Raw genomic sequence first — 24,084 nt, forward strand, 5'->3', positions numbered from 1 at the left:
TTTAAAAAAAGTTAGAAAGCCCATCAGAAGGACTCATGGTATGCAGGAGGTAACCAGGAAGCCAACAATGACAAAGATAATTTCAGGAAATCAAATTCAGACAGTTTTTCCATTTTTGTGCCCTCTTTTTTACAAATCACTCTCATTAAAATCTGCCATTTGAATGTGGTCTGACGAACAAATTTAAACATATAATGTGTTCAGCAGTTGTAGGCAATTTCTCCTTTCCTAGTTGTGATCTGTAGCAAAGTTGATCTTGCAGCATATGAAATATTCATTATACTTTTGGCTAAATGAGCTGTAAATTGTTTATTTCTTGTTAATTACATGACTTCACGATAAGCTTGTTGTGCTATTGTCAATAAATAAACAGTTTGGAGCTAATTTTGACAAAAGTGAAAAGATGATGTCATATTATAACTGTATGGAAGCTGTGGGCCCAGCAAAGAAGTAGTACATGCAATCACCAGATTATTTCTGTCAATATCTCTCTGTAATTTATGTTTGTGAACCAATGTTTTATGAATTTTCTGTTATCCAAATTTGTATATTACACCATCAGGAGAATGGAGAATGGCAACTTGAAGCTGGTGCTTTGGTTCTTTCTGATGGAGGAATTTGCTGCATTGATGAATTTAATTCCATTAGGGAACATGATCGTGCTAGCATCCATGAAGCTATGGAACAGCAGACAATCAGTGTAGCTAAGGCAAGTACTTAAGAAAATGATGTTCCATTTCCTCTTACTCTGTAACAAAAATTGGTTAATGCCAATTTTTAGCCAATGAAGTATAAATTATATTAGTTATTTTTACTTAGTTATAAATAAAAGCATTGCTTGAAAATAACTACTCCTACTCATATTATACGTACTTGAACAGATGCAACATTTAAACAAGGGATGAAAGATGAAATGAATGGGTGGTTGTAAGGTGGTATGATTAGCTGACTTAAATAGGGCATCACTTAACGTGAGTACACCTAAAGATGAAAATGTCAATTCATCAGAATGTGTGCTGAAACATTTATTTTAAATCTGATGATCCTTCTCTACAGGGAATTAATAATCTTGTTGTAGAAGTCAGTTTCCTGATGACAGACTCAAATGCAAAGTACCTCACCACTTGATAGCATTTTTCCAACAGGTGCAATAATTAGAGACTACTAGTATGTCCTATGCAGACTTTAGAGAAAATGTCTCTAATGCCAGTACAGTTGCACAAAAGTGGGCATATTTGCTCTGATACATATCCCAGTGTATGTGCTGTAATCATCTCCCCCTTCCCATCCCTCTTCCCAGGCAGGCTCCCCCTTCTTCCCCTCATCACCCTCTGCTGCCTCTCCCTCCCTCTCCCCTCCCCTCCCTTAATTCTTGCCATGTAATGTGGGCAGTGGTAAAGACACTAGGCTCGCAGTTGGGATGATGTAAGGTTTATGATGCAACTTGTGGTCAGTCCTAGAACATATCCCTTGAAAATAGAGTGTGAAAAAATGCCATGTTATTCTGTAGTTTGGGGTCCTTGTGAAGCTGTAGGTCCCCCTATAAGTCTCTGGGTTGGTCAGTTAAAATGTTGGAAGAAGGCAAGGTTATATTATCTCCAGTGAGATTATGCTTAGTGAAGGGCTTCAGTGTTCAAAACAACCTTCAGGTTTACCTTAACATTTTGCTACTGATGATCAGATGATTAAAGCCACTTGTCTTCTCCTCTTATGCTTCTTAATACTTTCTTCTCTGACCACCATATCTCCCCCCCCCCCCCCCCCTCCACTTATTCGAGTAGTGTCAATAATTAAGAAATAAGTGTAAATCTCTTAAATATTAAAATTACATACAGTACACAATTGTGCCATGACACCCAGAGTTGACAGTGGCCATGTGTGTGTGTGTGTGTGTGTGTGTGTGTGTGTGTGTGTGTGTTTGTGGTTTGTGTTTGTGGTTTGTTTTGCCTAGTGGCTTCTCGTAAAGATGATTTGTATGAGGGTCATACCAACACTGCGAGTACAAATAATGACATAAAGTGTCTGGACAGTATCATAAGTGTGATTCATGGTTACAGATGTACAACATAGCAGCATATCAGGCAAAAGTGTCAGTGTATCTTTAATTAAGAATTAACTGGGGGAAAAAAAACCTTGCAAGAAGGTTGCTCCATTTGTTGAATGTTACAAAAAAAATGTGTGAGTGAATTTCTTCGCAGTTTTTGTAAAGTTTTAAAAATGGTACAGCTGATTTAGAATACCAGTTAGTTAATTTGGATGCAAGATGGAACGAACTAGTTCATACGAGAATAGTAGTAATAATAAAAATGATTGGCAGAAGATGGTGACACTGGTCCAAAAACAAATTATGGTTCATCTACTAGAAACAAATTGGCCAATATCAACTGTTTGGGAAAAAAAGTGAGAAGTCTGGAATCCAAGAGGGGGGGTGGGGGTGGGGGGGGGGGGGAAACTATCACCTGAACAATGAAAGTTATTTTGATCATTGGAACACTGAACCATTTGAACATAGAGTTCATTCATACAATCATGTGATTTGGCCCCAATTGATTTCCTCCAAAAATGTTGTGCGGTATCCCAGGCTGGTGCAAGCCAATCAATTTGGTACCACTTCATCAGCTTCTGTGCCAGTTTAACTGTTATTTTATAAAGTAGCGAATGAAACGGCAAGTTTACTGTTACCAAGCACTGTTTGTTTATATCCACAACACGTTTTGAAGATTTAAACCTTCATCATCAGGTAAACTACCCCCGTGAACCATGGACCTTGTCGTTGGTGGGGAGGCTTGCGTGCCTCAGCGATACAGATGGCCGTACCGTAGGTGCAACCACAACGGATGGGTATCTGTTGAGAGGCCAGACAAACGTGTGGTTCCTGAAGAGGGGCAGCAGCCTTTTCAGTAGTTGCAGGGGCAACAGTCTGGATGATTGACTGATCTGGCCTTGCAACACTAACCAAAACGGCCTTGCTGTGCTGGTACTGTGAACGGCTGAAAGCAAGGGGAAACTACAGCTGTAATTTTTACCGAGGGCATGCAGATTTACTGTATGGGTAAATGATGATGGCGTCCTCTTGGGTAAAATAGTCCCCCATTCGGATCTCCGGGCGGGGACTACTCAAGAGGACGTCATTATCAGGAGAAAGAAAACTGACGTTCTATGGATCGGAGTGTGGAATGTCAGATCCCTTAATCAGGCAGGTAGGTTAGAAAATTTAAAAAGGGAAATGGATAGGTTGAAGTTAGATATAGTGGGAATTAGTGAAATTTGGTGGCAGGAGAAACAAGACTTTTGGTCAGGTGAATACAGGGTTATAAATATAAAATCAAATCGGGGTAATGCAGGAGTAGGTTTAATAATGAATAAAAAAATAGGAGTGCAGGTAAGCTACTACCTATGCATTATTGTGGGTACGATAGACACAAAGCCCATGCCTACTACTGTAGTACAAGTTTATATGCCAACTAGCTCTGCAGATGACGAAGAAATTGGAGAAATGTATGATGAAATAAAAGAAATTATTCAGATAGTGGAGGGAGACGAAAATTTAATAGTCATGGGTGACTGGAATTCGAGTGTAGGAAAAGGGAGAGAAGGAAACGTAGTAGGTGAATATGGATTGGGGCTAAGAAATGAAAGAGGAAGCCGCCTGGTAGAATTTTGCACGGAGCACAACTTAATCATAGCTAACACTTGGTTTAAGAATCATAATAGAAGGTTGTATACATGGAAGAACCCTGGAGATACTAAAAGGTATCAGATAGATTATATAATGGTAAGACAGAGATTTAGGAACCAGGTTTTAAATTGTAAGACATTTCCAGGGGCAGATGTGGACTCTGACCACAATCTATTAAAACCGAAGAAACTGCAAGAAGGTGGGAATTTAAGGAGATGGGACCTGGATAAACTGAAAGAACCAGAGGTTGTACAGAGTTTCAGGGAGAGCATAAGGGAACAATTGACAGGAATGGGGCAAAGAAATACAGTAGAAGAAGAATGGGTAGCTTTGAGGGATGAAGTAGTGAAGGCAGCAGAGGATCAAGTAGGTAAAAAGACGAGGGCTAGTAGAAATCCTTGGGTAACAGAAGAAATATTGAATTTAGTTGATGAAAGGAGAAAATATAAAAATGCAGTAAATGAAGCAGGCAAAAAGGAATACAAACGTCTCAAAAATGAGATTGACAGGAAGTGCAAAATGGCTAAGCAGGGATGGCTAGAGGACAAATGTAAGGATGTAGAGGCTTATCTCACTAGGGGTAAGATAGATACTGCCTACAGGAAAATTAAAGAGACCAGTGGAGATAAGAGAACCACTTGTATGAACATCAAGAGCTCAGATGGAAACCCAGTTCTAAGCAAAGAACGGAAAGCAGAAAGGTGGAAGGAGTATATAGAGGGTCTATACAAGGGCGATGTACTTGAGGACAATATTATGGAAATGGAAGAGGATGTAGATGAAGATGAAATGGGAGATACGATGCTGCGTGAAGAGTTTGACAGAGCACTGAAAGACCTGAGTCGAAACAAGGCCCCCGGAGTAGACAACATTCCATTGGAACTACTGACGGCCTTGGGAGAGCCAGTCCTGACAAAACTCTACCATCTGGTGAGCAATATGTATGAAACAGGCGAAATACCCTCAGACTTCAAGAAGAATATAATAATTCCAATCCCAAAGAAAGCAGGTGTTGACAGATGTGAAAATTACCAAAAAATCAGTTTAATAAGCCACAGCTGCAAAATACTAACACGAATTCTTTACAGACGAATGGAAAAACTAGTAGAAGCCGACCTCGGGGAAGATCAGTTTGGATTCCATAGAAACACGTGAGGCAATACTGACCTTACGACTTATCTTAGAAGAAAGATTAAGGAAAGGGAAACCTACGTTTCTAGCATTTGTAGACTTAGAGAAAGCTTTTGACAATGTTGACTGGAATACTCTCTTTCAAATTCTAAAGGTGGCAGGGGTAAAATACAGGGAGCGAAAGGCTATTTACAATTTGTACAGAAACCAGATGGCAGTTATAAGAGTCGAGGGACATGAAAGGGAAGCAGTGGTTGGGAAGGGAGTAAGACAGGGTTGTAGCCTCTCCCCGATGTTATTCAATATGTATATTGAGCAAGTAGTAAAGGAAACAAAAGAAAAATTCGGAGTAGGTATTAAAATCCATGGAGAAGAAATAAAAAGTTTGAGGTTCGCCGATGACATTGTAATTCTGTCAGAGACAGCAAAGGACTTGGAAGAGCAGTTGAACGGAATGGACAGTGTCTTGAAGGGAGGATATAAGATGAACATCAACAAAAGCAAAAGGAGGATAATGGAATGTAGTCGAATTAAGTCGTGTGATGTTGAGGGTATTAGATTAGGAAATGAGACACTTAAAGTAGTAAAGGAGTTTTGCTATTTGGAGAGCAAAATAACTGATGATGGTCGAAGTAGAGAGGATATAAAATGTAGACTTGCAATGGGAAGGAAAGCGTTTCTGCAGAAGAGAAATCTGTTAACATCGAGTATAGATTTAAGTGTCAGGAAGTCATTTCTGAAAGTATTTGTATGGAGTGTAGCCATGTATGGAAGTGAAACATGGACGGTAAATAGTTTGGACAAGAAGAGAATAGAAGCTTTCGAAATGTGGTGCTACAGAAGAATGCTGAAGATTAGATGGGTAGATCACATAACTAATGAGGAAGTATTGAATAGAATTGGGGAGAAGAGAAGTTTGTGCCACAACTTGATCAGAAGAAGGGATCGGTTGGTAGGACATGTTGTGAGGCATCAAGGGATCACCAATTTAGTATTGGAGGGCAACGTGGAGGGTAAAAATCGTAGGGGGAGACCAAGAGATGAATACACTAAGCAGATTCAGCAGGATGTAGGTTGCAGTAGGTACTGGGAGATGAAGAAGCTTGCACAGGATAGAGTAGCATGGAGAGCTGCTCAACCAGTCTCAGGACTGAAGACCACAACAACAACAACAACACATGATTTCTGGTTGTGGAGCTACCTGAAGGACAGGGTTTACCTAGGGAACATTCATACATATGCTGATCTGAAGCACATCATATTGAGAGAGGTACCTACAGACATGCTTCATTCTGCTGTGTAGAATGCAATCCTGCACTTTCAGACTCTTCTGAACACTGGTGGGCACCATATTGAGCCGCTTTTGTAGCAGTAATAATGGCACTGTTATGTAATGGTATGATGTACTGTAGCAACACATTAAAAGTGTTTCAGTTGAATTGATTCTGCATTATTTCTCTTCCCCATGTCCTTGCCATTAATGCTACCAAGTTTGGTACTCGAACGGCAATAATTTTCTGTATTATAACGTGTTAAATAGGAAAAGTTTAATTATGACCACGCAGTATGTTCTGTTATTATTGAGCCTAGCTATTTACACTTTTCCACTCTTTACTATTTATTTTTATTGAATTCTCTCCTCTATCCCCATCATATCTTTGTTTTATCTATATTAACTTCCAGTCCTGACTTCTGCACTGGCTTTGATATTCTTTGAAAATAATGCTACATCACAGCATATGCCACTACCTGGACCTGCTTGTTAAATATTGTTCTTCTTGGGAAATGTCCGCAGTCAAGGCTATTTTTGAGTACAAAAACACCTCAAAAAAGCTTGTGATGACACCACAGCACATTCACTTCTACTGAAATTATCTCAGAAATAACATCGTTCCACCGACCTACCCAAGCACGACCATGACCCTTTCTCACAGCTTTCCTTCTGCTAGTACCTTGTCTCCTACCTTCCAAACTTGCCCACGAAAGACAGAGGTCCCAAGTTTGAGTCTCGGTCCAGCACACAGTTTTAATCTGCTAGAAGTTTCAAATCAACACACACTCCAGTGCAGAGCGAAAATTTGATTCTGGAAACATCATTCCAAATTATATCAAGATTGATGTCAGAACAGATCCAACAGCTGCAAAGATATAATTGGAAAATGCACAAAAACTACAGGGGAAAAGCAAATTGAAAGAAATTTATAGTAAGAAACAAATGTACAATACACAGCTTTATAGAATAGAGTTACAGTTGGGAAAGTTGCTTCATTGAATATTATTCTATTACTTGGAAAAGTTGGAAAATACACTGAATTCATTGTACAGGAAACAAAAGCCACACATATGAAAAAACTAGCTACTCTTAAGAAAACTGTTACCTCCCAAAACTGAACCAAGACAGCTGAAAGAAACTCACATTCTATACCCCTTTCCTCAACGACCCTGACATAAAATCCACTGCAGAGGAAGAGGCACTATTCAGCAAAGAATTACAACACAACATTCAAGTTCAATTGGACCACAAGAACTGAGAGAACCTTATCACTAGTGTTTCACAGCTTTCAACCCTTGCCTTTGAGAAGAAAAATGACAGAATAGGAGCCTGCAACAAAATAAACGTTATTGAGAAGGAGACTGCAAAATCTCTGCTTTCCCACCAAACGAGAAAAGAGAAGAAGGCTTCACACCTAAATTAAATACAGATAATGCAATAATTGTAAGAGCTGACAAGGGTAATACTATTGGTGTAATGAACAAAGCAATATACATAGAAAAAACTGTAGACTTCTTCCAGGCCAACAACATAACAGAAATACTATAAAATCTAACAACCAGAATACAAAAAGAGATTAAATACATCTCAGATAACATAAACTTTCTACTCACTATTCAAGAAACACTGTAGCAATGAACCCACAAGCAACTTGCCTTAATCATACCCAAAGACAAAAATGGGGCTCCTATGAGGCCTATTGTGAATTGTAGGAACAGCTCAACATTCAAATTCAGCAGAAAGATCTCCAAAATTCTTAAAGAAAATTACACATTCGTTTATAGTAGTTCACTTAAAAACACAGAAGAATTTACACAACATGTCAAAATCATAAAAGTTTCTGATGGACCCACACTTGCCTCATTTGACATACAAAACCTTTATTCCTCTGTACCAGTACATCTCACACTACAGATAATTTATGCCAACTTCCAAAAGCACAAAAAAATCCCTTCCACTCACATTACTGAACTAATGGACCTGTTGGAATTCACATTCTCACATAACTATTTCAAATTCAACAATTAACTCTACAAACAAACAGCTGGCCTAGCAATGGGCTCAAACATTTCCGGATTGTTACCTGAAACATTTATAAACAATTTAGAAGATGAAGCTCTGAATTACAATCACCACCTTCACAAAAATATCATCTGCTACTACAGATATACAGATGATACCATCATTTTAATCAATGAAACAAAAGATGATATCAATAAATTGCACCAATTATTCAACTCCCATGAAAATATGAAGTTCACAGTTGAATACTAAGCTGCCAATAGTGTAAATTTTTTATACCGCACCATTAAAATAAGAATAGGCACCTTCACAAAAATATCATCTGCTACTACAGATATACAGATGATACCATCATTTTAATCAATGAAACAAAAGATGATATCAATAAATTGCACCAATTATTCAACTCCCATGAAAATATGAAGTTCACAGTTGAATACTAAGCTGCCAATAGTGTAAATTTTTTATACCGCACCATTAAAATAAGAATAACAGGCACCAATTTGAAATTTATTGGAAGCCTATCACAACACACACTACCATTCAGAGCTGCTCCTGTCACCCCACAGCCCCCACAGAGTGGCAATATTCCAGTATATGGTCAACAGAGCTATCCAACTACTGCTCTCTGAAGATAAATGTAAACAAGAAATTGAAATAATAAAATAAACAGCTTTTGCAAATGGCTATAAAAATTCCATAGTAAACACCCTTAAAACACTCAATAGTGGCAAACCAATCGCATCACAAAAAAGAGAAAATAATGTCTTCCATATAGTCCCATTTCTGGGTAGTATTTAGGTTGTGATTTGAGCTTTAAATGAAAATGCACTTTCCGTGTGAAACCAAATAACAAACTATTATTAGTTCACAGAATGAAAGTAACACGATTAGACTCAAAATGAAAAATAACGCAAAAGAGCATGTATGTGAAAGTGACCGTAGCAATTGCACCAAAGATGAATGTTCTAGCAGAGGCATTGATTCTAAATTTTCAACACCCTCACTAAAAGCGATGCCTCTCAGCACTTCAGTTTCGTAGTGCAAATCCTTGGATTAGTTGATGATGTCTGGTTCTTTGTCTGTGAGCATTCATCTCATTGAAATCTGCTCCACTGTGGTTTCTCCTGAAACAGTTTTTCCTCTGATGATATGATGTCTGGTATCAATGAGTTTAGTGCAGCCTTTGTATCTGCTTGTCTTTGACAGATAAGTTGCACCTTTGTTGTCAAAAAACAATTTAATCGAGCCTTCATTTGGATAAGGGGATATTTCTCTTTGCAGCTGTTGCAGCCTGAAGTGCTTCTTGACATGCAGAAGCTAATGCTGTGCACTCTGCTTCTGTTGTCGAGAGAGCTACTGTTGGTTGTTTTCTGCTGTTGCTGCACCTTGAGAAAAAAGAAAAAAGCTGGTGGTCAATTTTCTATCTGCAATGCCCCCAGCCCAGTCACCATCACTGTATCTTGTGATGTCATGGCCCTCGTCTTTAGAAAATTTTAATTTGAAATCTTTAGTTCCTTTTAGATACTGAAGGACTCTTTTTACAGCTTGCAAGTGGGGTAATCCTGGGTTAGTGTTAAATTGACTCCCCACTCCAATTGCATATGCTAGATCTGGTCTAGTACCTAGTTGAACATACATTAGGCTATGTATCCAGCAGTGTGGATACCAAATGACAATCTTCCATGTTATATATTTGTAAAATCTGATTTATATAATAGGTCTTATCCAACCATAATAGTCCATGCTTATGATATCTTGTTACTTGGATTCCTAGACAATTGGATACATCTCCAAGGTCTTTTAGTTTAAAGTGCTCTTTTAATTTCTCCTTAAATGCAATTTTTTGTTGCAGATTGTTGCACAAAATTAGCATGTCACCTACATATGCTGCCAAAATGAATATATCGCTTCCTTCATTTTTGTGGTAAACACAAGTGTAAACTGTGGATCTACTGCAATTCAGACTTAATAGAGCTTTGTCTAGTTAAATGTTCCAAATGAAACATCACTTTTTATATCTGTAGACTGCTTTCTTAAATCTTTTAATGCCTTCGTATTTAACCATCTTCGTCATGTAGTCAACTGTGGAAATTTTGACATAAATTTCTTCTTTTAAGTTAGCCTGCCAACAAGCTGTCACTATATCACAATGAGCAAAGTCCAAGTTAAATTTAGCAGCTAAACTAAATAAATATCTGAGTGAATTGTATCATATCACTGGGCATAAGTTTCTTTGTAGTCCATACTTCTGACTTGTGCACATCCCTTAACTACCAGACGAGCTTTATGACAGATTATGTGTCCTTGTAAGTCTCTCTTTGTCTTAAAGATCCTCTTGACATCTGTAGCTTTTTTGCCTGGAGGCAGGATTGCTTATTCCCACATTTGATTTTCTGATTCTGATTTTAAATTCTTCCTGAATTGCCACAGTCCATTTCTGCGGGTCCCTGGATTGCAATGCTTCCTCCAAAGTTAATGGTTCTAGTTCTTGTGAATATTCAGTGTGCTAGGACACATGTTCATCCATGTTCTTTATTCTTGGTACTTGGAAGATCTTCTGAGTACTTGTTGAGGTGGTTCAGAGTCTAATTGTGTTACTTTTGTTCTGTGAACTAATAAAAGTTTGTTATTTAGTTTAAAACTGGAACAGCATTTCCATTTAAAACTCCAATCCCAACATATTCATATGAGATTACCAATGTCTTCAAATGAAGAGGCATAAACATGTCCTTGACCACTGACAACAAGTTTGGGTAGAAGTTACCTCACAACAGCAACACACAGAATCCACTTCACCATACAAATGTATACAGAATGGAATGTTTGGACTGTGACTATTTCTACATAGGCCATACAGGTGGATCATTTGAGATTAGATTCGAAGAACTCGTGGCAGCACTAAGAAACAAAAAGTACCACACATCACTGGCACAAAAAGAAACACCATGTTCAGCAACACAAGTATCAGTATGTTACATATCCAACCCAAACGGAAAAAAAAAGACATCCTTGAAACATTCCAAATATTCAGTCATCATAGAACACAACCTGAATCCATCTTAAATGACAGAAATTCTGGTCCGGGCTGCCGAAGTTGGTGGTCATGTGTGGATAGGATGTGCTGACATGTGTGAATTAATGGTGTGTGTCTGTCTCTCTTTTTCTGACAGAGGCCGTGGCCAAAAGCTTACATGTAAGTGCTTTTACTTATACCTGTCTGCAACTTAACATGCCATCTTTATGGTAAGGAGCTATTTGTCTTTTTCTATATTGTTGATATCCTAGCAAAATTTGCTATTTATGTATAATTGTACCACTGTTGGCAACATAATTATTGTACTTATGTTTTGCGACAGGTCACTTGAATATACAAATGAGTATGAAATTTTAAGCTATATAAACTTGAGAGAATAGGATTTGTATACCACTTGAAATATTTATTCTAATGCATGTATTCATGATCTCACACAAAGATCTCCAAAATCCTTTGAAACTTATTACGAAATACTTATGTTATTTTGTTAAATATTCTTTAAGTATGACAGTTTACATTTGATGAATTACAACAGAGATAGGAACATAGAACCACTGGAGGTCTTTAAGTGTTTGATTTTCACATTCAAATATACTGTATGTTTAGTTTTTAGTCAAAAACCTCCCTGAAACCACATTCTGAAGTAGTGTTTTTGTTTCTCCACTAGACAGTGCCACAAGCTACCCCTATGTTGTAACTACTAACACTTGTAAATCCACCTGATGGTGGACGTTTAAAATGTTCAAAACGCATTGTGGATATAAACAGTGACTGACAACAGTAAACTTGTTTCATTTGATACCAGTAACATTCACGGTAAAGCCTAACCTAAAATGTTCGCTTTTAAAGTTATCTATTAGCTTCTCATCTGGCCTTGTGGAGCAGAGTGAACCCTGTTTTTAGAGGTATTCACCAAAAGAAAATTTGTGGTGGTCCCTAAGAACTGAAGCCAGTTTCTAAACATCATTAGCTAGCAACACTAATGCTGAACTACAAAGGATATCTGATTTCCACATATTACTGCATGTAATGTTGTTTGTTAGTGGAAAACATTTTGGGTCCAATGCAAAAATTGTAGCTGATGTAAATAAGTGGGCTTCCAGAATCTGATTCCCAGGACAAAATATATTCATCGCAAAAACATTGATCAAAGTGCATTGACTGAGAAATGGACTGTCAAAAGATAAAATATAATTTTGACATAAAAAAGTCTTTCAGGGTTAGTCTAAGAACTTTTCATCTTTCTATAACAATACAGTTTCTAGCTATTTGCTAAAGCAGATGTGGATATTATCTATGAGAGTAAATTATTTACTCTTGAAATTTGTTGTCAACAATCTATTCAGAGTTGAGAGCAATAGTGGCATTTACAATTGCAATACTAGAAGAAAAATTATCTGGATTATCTAACAACAATCTAAAAGGAAGGAAGATTGGGGTTTAACAGCCTGTCAGTAACAGTGTCATTCATACCAAGCTAACCTTAGATTGTGGAAGTAGGTAATACTTGTAAACTCTGAAAAATCTATAGAAAAAAACAAAGAAGCCATGTATTCCAATGTGTAAATTCCCAAATTGAATGGTTGCAGTATACAGAATTAGATGTGCAGTGTTGCACTTCTTCACTTTATTGGTATTTGTACTTGTTCTTCCCTGTCTTTTTCCTCTTTGAGAAAAATTTCTCTATATATTTTTCTCAAATGTTGCTAGAGTGTTCTTCAAATTTTTCATATGCTCCCAAACTTTTGCTATCTTTCTATCATACATCGAGAGGTATCATACATCGAGAGGTGAAGGGCCCACAAAAGTTCTATCAATACAGAGAATGTGGCTATCTAAACCAAAATTGTCTTTTATCAGCATATTTCCATTGTGCAGCTAAGTTTATGTTTCACTTCAGAAGCCTTTTGTAACTATATAATTATATTCAATTTCAGGCTGGTTTAGTGTGCAAGTTGAACACCAGATGTACTGTACTTGCTGCTACCAACCCTAAAGGACATTACGACCCCGAGCAGCCAATCAACATTAACATAGCACTGGCGAGTCCATTATTAAGTCGCTTTGACCTAGTTCTTATACTTCTAGATTCAAGAAATTCTGACTGGGACAGGTAACATTCTAAAGCACAAGAACACTGCTTGGAAAACTAAACTTGTATTTACTGTCTGTCCTTAATACTACTGAAAGTAAATTCACATTTATATTAAGTAATTTTATGTGATCCAGATTATGCTGAATATTAGAAAGCCCCGTATGTTGTGCACCTGTGCCACGTTCTCTTACATCCGGTCCTGCCATATCTTATTTTGTGGAAGAATAAAAAGTCAAGACAGTAAACAAAAACAAGTGTTTTTAGACTGTAAACTTTCCATTCAATGCTTATGATAAGTTAAATTTTGAAAACTATTTTCATTTTCCAAAAGCATTACACACCATTTTAGTGATCTCTTGCTACCCATCCACTCTAAATAGCAAACCTCTTGAACTGGCCCTATTCTTCTGTTGTTAATGTGAACAATTTTTTTTCAGTATGTTGATCATATATTGTTTTTGTTTGTTTTTCAGACCAATTTTCAAATTTGCAATATGAAATTCTTTGATTTCTTGTTCTGTGTTCAAAGCAAACTGTACAATGTCATCATCAAAACAAAGATTGTTCAGGTTTGTTCCATTAACACGTATTCCGTCTTCTTTTACCCAATGTAATGGTGTAAAATTTCCTCTAGAACTGATGAGAATAGGTTTGAAGATACAATAGAACCCCCTCTAATCCGACTTTGAATGGTCCGTCACTCCAGTTAGTCCGACCATGCTCAGGCTCGCGAGCCTGTGCCGACTTGTCACTGACTGGATGCCTGTCGGGCCATTGTTGCGGTGTGTGTCGCTGTGCATATTGTTATACTGTATGTTATTGTGCAGTTTTATCCTTTATTGGGATTAAAAAATTCCATTGTTTGCTTAATTCCGTGTTCTCTACAGTACTTATTACTGTAGATTCAATGTGTGTACAGTTGTCTGTTTTTCAACGTGTCTGGATTCAAACGTAAACACTAAATGAAAAATTACCAGTGCTACAAAGACTGGACGAAGGAGAATCTCTCCAAAAAATTGCAAAGGAACTGAATGTAGGTGTTACGACAATTAAGGATTGGAGGAAGAGTCGGAAAGACATTGAATCCTATACAGTTAAGACTGATGGTGAAAACACTCTGAAGAGTCGCAAAACATTAAAAGAACCTAAACTTGAACTGCTTGATAATGCATTGTGGGTGTCATTTTGTCAAGAAAGAAGAAAAGGAACTCCAATATCTGGGCCAATTCTCAAAGAAAAAGCAATAGTTTTGCACAAAAAACTGGAAGCTGAAAGTAAATTTGTTGTCAGGGAAGGCTGGATTGATTGTTGGAAAACTTGTCATGGTGTCCAATTTGTTTCTATTTCCGGTGAAAAACTATCTGCCGATGCCGCAGCTGCTAAGGAGTTTTCTATTAAGTTTCAAGAAATTGTAGAAGAAAATGAACTGTTACCCTGCCAAGTGTTAACATTGATGAGACAGGGCTGAACTTTAAAATGTTGCCAACAAAAACACTTGCAGCTTCAAATGAATCCGTGGTAGGAACAAAACTTATAAAAGATAGAATAACAGTCATTCATGTAGCAATGCAGATGGTGCCCACAAGCTCCCCTTGTTCTTCATTGGCAAATCTAAGAAGCCAAAGGCATTCAAAAAATAAACTTGCCGGTTTATTACCGCAATCAAAAATCTGGGGTGGATGAAATTAAGTTGGAACTTGTCAAATACAGTGGAATGTCAGGTCTTAAATGGCTACACAGGATAATTGAAGTGGCGTGGGAGTCAGGACAGGTTCCATCAGACTGGACGAAAGCAGTAATCACACCAATTTTTGAACATGTGAATAGAAAAGATTGGAACAACTACAGAGGTATCTCTTTAATCAGCATTGTGGGTAAAATCTTCTCAGGTATTGTTGAAAGGAAAGTGCGAGTATTAGTTGAGGACAAATTGGATGAAAATCAGTGTGGGTTTAGGCCTCTTAGAGGTTGTCAGTGCCAGATCTTTAGCTTACAGCAAATAAGGGAGAAGTGTTACGAGTGGAACAGGGAATTGTATCTAAGCTTTACAGATCTAGAAAAGGCATATGACCGGGTTCCTAAGAGGAAGTTATTGTCTGTTCTACGTGAGTATGGAATAGGAGGCAAACTTTTGCAAGCAATTAAAGGTCTTTACATGGATAGTCAGGCAGCAGTTAGAGTTGACGGTAAATTGAATTCATGGTTCAGAGTAGTTTCAGGGGTAAGACAAGGCTGCAACCTGTCTCCACTGTTGTTCATATTATTTATGGATCGTATGTTGAAAACAATAGACTGGCTGGGTGAGATTAAGATATGTGAACACACAATAAGCAGTCTCGCATATGCGGATGACTTAGTTGTGATGGCAGATTCGATTGAAAGTTTGCAAAGTAATATTTCAGAGTTAGATCAGAAATGTAAGGACTATGGTATGAAGATTAGCATCTCAAAAACGAAAGTAATGTCAGTGGGAAAGAAAGATAAACGGATTGAGTGCCAAATAGGAGGAACAAAGTTAGAACAGGTGGACAGTTTCAAGTACTTAGGATGCATATTCTCACAGGATGGCAACATCGTGAAAGAACTGGAAGCGAGGTGTAGCAAAGCTAATGCAGTGAGCGCTCAGCTACGATCTACTCTCTTCTGCAAGAAGGAAGTCAGTACCAAGACTAAGTTATCTGTGCACCGTTCAATCTTTCGACCAACTTTGTTGTATGGGAGCGAGAGCTGGGTGGATTCAGCTTACCTTATCAACAAGGTTGAGGTTACGGATATGAAAGTAGCTAGGATGATTGCAGGTACTAGTAGATGGGAACAGTGGCAAGAGGGTGTCCACAATGAGGAAATCAAAGAAAAACTGGGAATGAACTCTATAGATGTAGCAGTCAGGGCAAACGGGCTTTGATGGTGGGGTCATGTTACATGCATGGGAGAAGCAAGGTTAACCAAGAGACTCATGGGTTCAGCAGTAGAGGGTAGGAGGAGTTGGGGTAAACCAAGGAGAAGGTACCTGGATTCGGTTAAGAATGATTTTGAAGTAACATCAGAAGGGGCACCAATGTTAGCACTGAATAGGGGATCATGGAGGAATTTTATAAGGGGGCCTATGCTCCAGACTGAACACTGAAAGGCATAATCAGTCTTAAATGATGACAATGCACCATCACATCCATCTGAGGAAGATTTGATGAAAGGCGACGTAAAAGCTCTCTTTCTGCTTCCTAATGTAACCTCACTCATCCAACCAATGGATGAGGGCATTATCGAATGGTTAAAAAGGCGATATCGCAGAAAATATATCAGCTCAATCTTGGAAAAATCTGGAGGAGGTCATAACTTACTTGAGGCAATGAAATCCCTGAACATCAAAGATGCTATCTACACAATCACTGCAGCATGGGATGAACTGAAACCTGACACACTGCGGAAATCGTGGCGTAAGCTTTGGCCACAAGTTATGATTGAAAATGAGCATACCGAAGATGAGCAAAACAACGAAGCACTGGAAATCATTAAAGATCTACAAACTCTGGAGCTGGACGTCCCTGGCAATGAAGTTGGAAGGGTGGATCAACGAATGTGACAAAGACTGTGACACTTTTGAAGAGCTCAATGACGACCAGATTGTTGCTGCTGTTAGCCAGGAAACCGTGAATGACGACTCGGACGGCAAAGACGGACAACCCACCCGGATTTCACACAATGATGCAAAAAACGCTTTTGACATCGCCCTTCAATACATCGAGCAGAATCCAACTAAACTCCAATGGACATTTTCTGGATAAAAAAATGTAGGGACACTGCAGCGAAATCTAGAATAACATCTGCTAAACAAAAATGTATCACTGACTTTTTTTCCAAGTAATTTATTTTCGTTTTTACTGTAAAAACAGTGCACACAGTATACTCATTTCTTAGTTTATGCATACAGTAGTTTATTTCTTTTTTATATACAATGCTTTTTAGTTTACAGTATATATCGTTTATAGGTTATCAAGTTCAGCACAGTACTGTAATTTGTTTGTCATTTTTCCTTTTAAAACCAATACATATTATCGTGTGTGTAGATATTTTTAGTTAATATATTGTTTAACACTGTGTAAAAAACATCTTTTTATATTACTGTAAACATCTTTTAGTTCTTAAATCGTTTAATTTTTTGTACTAAATGTCTTTTTAAATTTTTTGCAATAAATATTTGATTTTTCGGATAATCCAACCTTTTTTTCGTTCCGACCATGGTCCCGGTCTCGAAGGTGACGGATTAGAGGGGTTCTACTGTACAGAATCTCATTCGTTGGCCCCCTTTCTCTTTTGAATTACCCAGTACCATGATGAATGGTAATAGAAGCTGTAGCATTGACATATATACTTCTCAGTATACTAACAAAGGTTGAATCAGACCTTCTTTCTAAGTGGATTTCAGTTGAAATTCTGTTGAAACTGGCTAAAAAGCTTTCTCAGAATATATGAACCCTAGACAAAGTGCTGAGTTATACTCGTTGCTACATTCTGCAGTTCTGTTAATGGCTTGCAAGAAAAATCCCTTGTCATTTTTCCCACAAGGTTGGTGACATTGTAGTGAATACCTTGTTCATTTCATGTAGGTGGCTGATTGGTCTGTAGTTTTTCAGTCTTGCTTGTCGTCATCCTTGGAAAGTAGAAACATTAGAGCTATGTTCCAATGTCTGGGACTTGTCGTGGCCTACAGAATTTCAGTAAATAATTTTGAAATTACTTTTTGTACTGCTCTTCCTCCAGCTCTGATCATTTCTAGTGACACAGTATCTTCTCTTTGTGCCTTTCAAGAAACTTCAAAAAACTATACACGTTATCTCTTGTTCATTCACAAATGTGGTTATTTCCATGATTAACTACGTGTTTTGGAATTCATCTCTTAAACAGTATAAACATTTAAAAAATTCTTTGAACAATTCCCCCCCTCTTCCCCCTCCATCCCATCACCCCCACTCCACCCCCATCTCCCATTTGGGATTTTTCTTTTCTTTTTGTCTTTTTCAAAGCATTTTTCCCAACTACATTTATTATGTGATTGTTCCTTTTATCTATTTCCTTCTAACCTTAAATTTTCCCAACACCCAGAACTTGTTACTTAATTTAATCTGATATAATGTTCTATTATTAAGTAAATTTTCATAACATACATTTCTGATTTCCTGCAAACAGTTTGATTCCCTTGTGGCTTGCCTTTTATTTTGAGTCTGCACTGCACTAGTCTGTGATCACTTTAAATTCTGATGTAGATTAAGACTGCAGCATCCAGTACAGTTTGTTTATTTCTTGATAGAGTACCCCCAAATTAATTTTTCATTCCATTTGGTTCATGCCAAGTCATTATAATATTGGATAGTGAAATGGATGACATTACATTGGTTCCTGAGGCTGTTGGAATATTAATGTGTGGAACAACTTAATCGTATCTTTCAACAGGGCTTCAACTGTGTATCATTGCGCCCAGAAATGTGGAACATCCTACCCACAATCCTTTCCGTGCCTCCGAAAGTTGTACTCCATTGCCTACTGAATCTATATAATATCCTTACACCACATCTACTCTGGAATAGAGCTGCACCCACATCCTCTAGTTAGGTTTTGTCCATTTTGTAACAATACTGTGGACTGTGTAAACAGTTCTGGTCCAGAAATGGATTGCTGCAAATATTGCAGGCCACAGTGGCCAGCAACTTTGCTAAACTTGTAGCTGAGGTATTTGTACCTGGCAATGTTATTGAGCCATATTGGTGGATATATACAATTTATATGATATGGCCTGTGTAAATGCACATTAACTTCACTCATCCTGCATTCGCATCCTTCACTCCATAGTTTGTGCCCCTGGTGTACTCCCACTTGCACTGCAAATCTACACCTCTATATCATTGTGCGCAACACACAGTTCCCTCTGCCTGCAGTGAGAACTTGCTCACCTGTGCCACATTCCTATTTTGTGTGCTTGGTGCCCCTCTTTCCCACATGTCAGTCACCGTACCTCAACCCTCCCTCCGATTGCCCATCTCATTCTTCCTCTTATCAAATACACACCATGCAGCCCCTCACCCCATTTGACTTCCAGTGCTGGGGCAGTATACCTGTACAGGTGTGATATATAGAGACTTACCAAACAAAAGTGCTGGCAGGTCGATAGACACACAAACAAACAAAAACACACACACAAAATTCAAGCTTTCGCAACAAACAGTTGCTTCGTCAGGAAAGAGGGAAGGAGAGGGAAAGACGAAAGGGTGTGGGTTTTAAGGGAGAGGGTAAGGAGTCATTCCAATCCCGAGAGCGGAAAGACTTACCTTAGGGGGGAACAGGACAGGTATACACTCGCGCGCACACACACACATATCCATCCGCACATACACAGACACAAGCAGACATATGCCAGCGCTTTTGTTTGGTAAGTCTCATCATCTTTGGTTTTAGATATATTTTTCCCACGTGGAATGTTTCCCGTCTGTATATGTGCGGATGGATATGTGTGTTTGTGCGAGTGTATACCTGTCCTTTTTTCCCCCTAAGATAGGTCTTTCCGCTCCCGGGATTGGAATGACTCCTCGCCCTCTCCCTTAAAACCCACATCCTTTCGTCTTTCCCTCTCCTTCCCTCTTTCCTGACGAAGCAGCTGTTGGTTGCGAAAGCTAGAATTTTGTGTGTATGTTTGTGTGTCTATCGACCTGACAGCGCTTTCTTTTGGTAAGTCACATCATCTTTGTTTGTGTGTGTGTGTGTGTGTGTGTGTGTGTGTGTGTGTGTGTGTGCGAGTGTATACCTGTCCTTTTTCCCCCTAAGGTAAGTCTTTCCGCTCCCGGGATTGGAATGACTCCTTACCCTCTCCCTTAAAACCCATATCCTTTTGTCTTTCCCTCTCCTTCCCTCTTTCCTGACGAGGCAACTGTTGGTTGCGAAAGCTAGAATTTTGTGTGTATGTTTGTGTTTGTTTGTGTGCCTATCGACCTGCCAGCGCTTTTGTATGGTAAGTCTCATCATCTTTCTTTTTAAATATATTTTTCCCACGTGGAATGTTTCCCTCTAATATATATATATATATATATATATATATATATATATATATATATATATATATATAGAAAGATGATGAGTTTTATATATATATATATATATATATATATATATATATATAGGTATAATAGAAGGAAACATTCCACGTAGGGAAAATATACCTAAAAACAAAGATGATGTGACTTACCAAATGAAAGTGCTGGCAAGTCGACAGACACACAAACGAACACAAACATACACACAAAATTCAAGCTTTCGCAACAAACTGTTGCCTCATCAGGAAAGAGGGAAGGAGAGGGAAAGACGAAAGGATGTGGGTTTTAAGGGGTGAAGGTAAGGAGTCATTCCAGTCCCGGGAGCGGAAAGACTTGCCTTAGGGGGGAAAAAAGGACGGGTATACACTCGCGTGCGCACACACACACACACACATATCCATCCACACATATACAGACACAAGCAGACATATTTAAAGACAAAGAGTTTGGGCAGAGATGTCAGTCGAAGCAGAAGTGCAGAGGCAAAGATGTTTTTGAATGACAGGTGAGGTATGAGTGGCGGCAACTTGAAATTAGCGGAGATTGAGGCCTGGTGGATAACGGGAAGAGAGGATATATTGAAGAGCAAGTTCCCATCTCCGGAGTTCGGATAGGTTGGTGTTAGTGGGAAGTATCCAGATAATCCGGACGGTGTAACACTGCGCCAAGATGTGCTGGCCGTGCACCAAGGCATGTTTAGCCACAGGGTGATCCTCATTACCAACAAACACTGTCTGCCTGTGTCCATTCATGCGAATGGACAGTTTGTTGCTGGTCATGGGATTTGGAGTAGGACCCACAACTTCTTCACTTTTGAAGACCAGACATACCAACAATTAAAGGGAACAGCCATGGGTACCAGGATGGCCCCCTCGTACGCCAACCTATTCATGGGTCGCTTAGAGGAAGCCTTCTTGGTTACCCAGGCCTGCCAACCCAAAGTTTGGTACAGATTTATTGATGACATCTTCATTATCTGGACTCACAGTGAAGAAGAACTCCAGAATTGCCTCTCCAACCTCAACTCCTTTGGTTCCATCAGATTCACCTGGTCCTACTCCAAATCCCATGCCACTTTCCTTGATGTTGACCTTCACCTGTCCAATGGCCAGCTTCACACGTCCGTCCACATCAAACCCACCAACAAGCAACAGTACCTCCATTACGACAGCTGCCACCCATTCCACATCAAACGGTCCCTACCCTACAGCCTAGGTCTTCGTGGCAAACGAATCTGCTCCAGTCCGGAATCCCTGAAGCATTACACCAACAACCTGATAACAGCTTTCGCATCCCGCAACTACCCTCCCGACCTGGTACAGAAGCAAATAACCAGAGCCACTTCCTCATCCTCTCAAACCCAGAACCTCCCACAGAAGAACCACAAAAGTGCCCCACTTGTGACAGGATACTTTCCGGGACTGGATCAGATTCTGAATGTGGCTCTCCAGCGGGGATACGACCTCCTCAAATCCTGCCCTGAAATGAGATCCATCCTTCATGAAATCCTCCCCACTCCACCAAGAGTGTCTTTCCGCCATCCACCTAACCTTCATAACCTCTTAGTTCATCCCTATGAAATCCCCAAACCACCTTCCCTACCCTCTGGCTCCTACCCTTGTAACCACCCCCGGTGTAAAACCTGTCCCATGCACCCTCCCACCACAACCTACTCCAGTCCTGTAACCCGGAAGGTGTACACAATCAAAGGCAGAGCCACGTGTGAAAGCACCCACGTGATCTACCAACTGACCTGCCTACACTGTGATGCATTCTATGTGGGAATGATCAGCAACAAACTGTCCATTCGCATGAATGGACACAGGCAGACAGTGTTTGTTGGTAATGAGGATCACCCTGTGGCTAAACATGCCTTGGTGCACGGCCAGCACATCTTGGCGCAGTGTTACACCGTCCGGGTTATCTGGATACTTCCCACTAACACCAACCTATCCGAACTCCGGAGATGGGAACTTGCTCTTCAATATATCCTCTCTTCCCGTTATCCACCAGGCCTCAATCTCCGCTAATTTCAAGTTGCCGCCACTCATACCTCACCTGTCATTCAACAACATCTTTGCCTCTGCACTTCTGCCTCGACTGACATCTCTGCCCAAACTCTTTGTCTTTAAATATGTCTGCTTGTGTCTGTATATGTGTGGATGGATATGTGTGTGTGTGTGTGTGTGTGTGTGTGTGTGTGTGTGTGTGTGTGTGTGTGTGTGTGTGTAATCAATAGCTCTGAAGATGCAGTCATCCAAAAGCTAGCAATGTTCACAGTCTTGTTTACTTAGTGTCTAAACTATACATTGAGTTGTTGATTTCACTGCTCAAATTGGTTATATTCCTCCAAGAACTTAACGTTACCAGAATCGTGCACATTCTTTGCCATTTCTGGCAGACTTAACAATGGAGAGAGATAATTCCCAAACATCAGTTGCAATGGCTCATGGTACTAGTACACACTTAAACCCACTTTGAAATTGAAAATAAACCACTGTATTGAAAAGCTCCTAATCAGCCAAGCACTGGAAATGTAGAACATGATGTTGTAGATGTTTCCTCTCAGTTTTTTTATTATAGTTATTCATGCTTTATACTTTAAGTGATAAGTTTTTTTGACAATGCAGTTGTGTGCTGGCGAGGAAGTTCAGACCAGAACGTCAAAGCTTTCAGAAAGACCCTGTCAAGAGCAAGCTGTATGTTAGTGCATGTCTACATGTTCCTGTTTATTTTCACAGTCTCTCAATATTTTTGCAGGCTAGTTTCAGGCTTTATTCTTAAAGGGAGGGATCCTGTCAGGATCTTTTCTGAGAAGAGCAAATGCAGTTCCAGTGATTTATGGGAGCTAGAAAAGCTTCAGGCATATTTCTGCATCATCAAGCACATTCAACCATCCTTCACAGAGGAAGCCAATGTCATTTTGACACAATACTACCAAGCTCAGCGTAAGGCTGACTCTAGAAATGCTGCAAGGACTACTGTACGTTTACTGGAGAGTCTTATAAGGTATGTCTCAAACTAACATATGGATCTGTATGGAAGTCAACAGGAAAAACACAGAATGAATAACGTCTCATTAGAAAAAACTATCTTTCAAAAGCAAACCAAATGAAATCGTAACATATTCAGAAGACGACAAAGAGATAAATTTCACAGCTGTATGTCTAGGACAGTGATGATTAAAAATAGTGACACCACAGATGAAAGGGTCAGTAACCAAACAGGAGACAAACAAAATTGACCTCTTGCTGCCAGGTCACTTAGGTGGACCTCGGCCATGCCAACCCGTTGCTGAGATCTCTGTGTGGCTGGTGCTCCAGATTCGTACACAGACACCTGCCGCGCTGGCTCTGGGGGGGGTGGGGGAGGTAGTGACATGCCCACATACACCACCACCACAACCGCAACTTTATATTTGGTGCCACCCACAAGAAGACAGTGTGAGGGCAGCTTCCTCACTCGATGTAGTGCCACTGTTGGACAAGTGTTCCTGGTGGCATGCTGCCAACATGGCCTCACCCTCTTGTGCTTCAACCATGCTGGGTGACAGATCCAATCACAGACAAGTACAGTTATGTGTTATTGTATGATGAACATTGCTTGTTATCAGACTCAACATGGACTTGTATTCTTCTGTTCATGTTCTCTCATTCTCGGGTAATTCTGGTGCTTGGTATCTGCCGTTGTATATATTTATGTGTTGCTGTTGTTATTGTTGATAAAGAACTGTAAATGTGACAGAATGCAGCCTGATCACAGACT

At 39.3% G+C, this 24,084-nt stretch overlaps 1 protein-coding gene across 1 annotated transcript in view; it reads left to right on the top strand.

The window, feature by feature from the left end:
* LOC126095199 (DNA helicase MCM9-like) overlaps nucleotides 1-24,084 on the top strand; it is a 152,632-nt gene that overhangs the window by 97,656 nt on the left and 30,892 nt on the right. The window contains exons 9-11 of the mRNA XM_049909931.1: nucleotides 563-709; nucleotides 13,080-13,255; nucleotides 23,080-23,328. Of these exons, the coding sequence (XP_049765888.1) occupies nucleotides 563-709; nucleotides 13,080-13,255; nucleotides 23,080-23,328 (572 nt within the window). The remainder of the gene's footprint in view (nucleotides 1-562; nucleotides 710-13,079; nucleotides 13,256-23,079; nucleotides 23,329-24,084) is intronic.

Source organism: Schistocerca cancellata, chromosome 8 (genome assembly GCF_023864275.1).
Source record: "Schistocerca cancellata isolate TAMUIC-IGC-003103 chromosome 8, iqSchCanc2.1, whole genome shotgun sequence".
NCBI classification, from domain to species: Eukaryota; Metazoa; Arthropoda; class Insecta; order Orthoptera; family Acrididae; genus Schistocerca; species Schistocerca cancellata.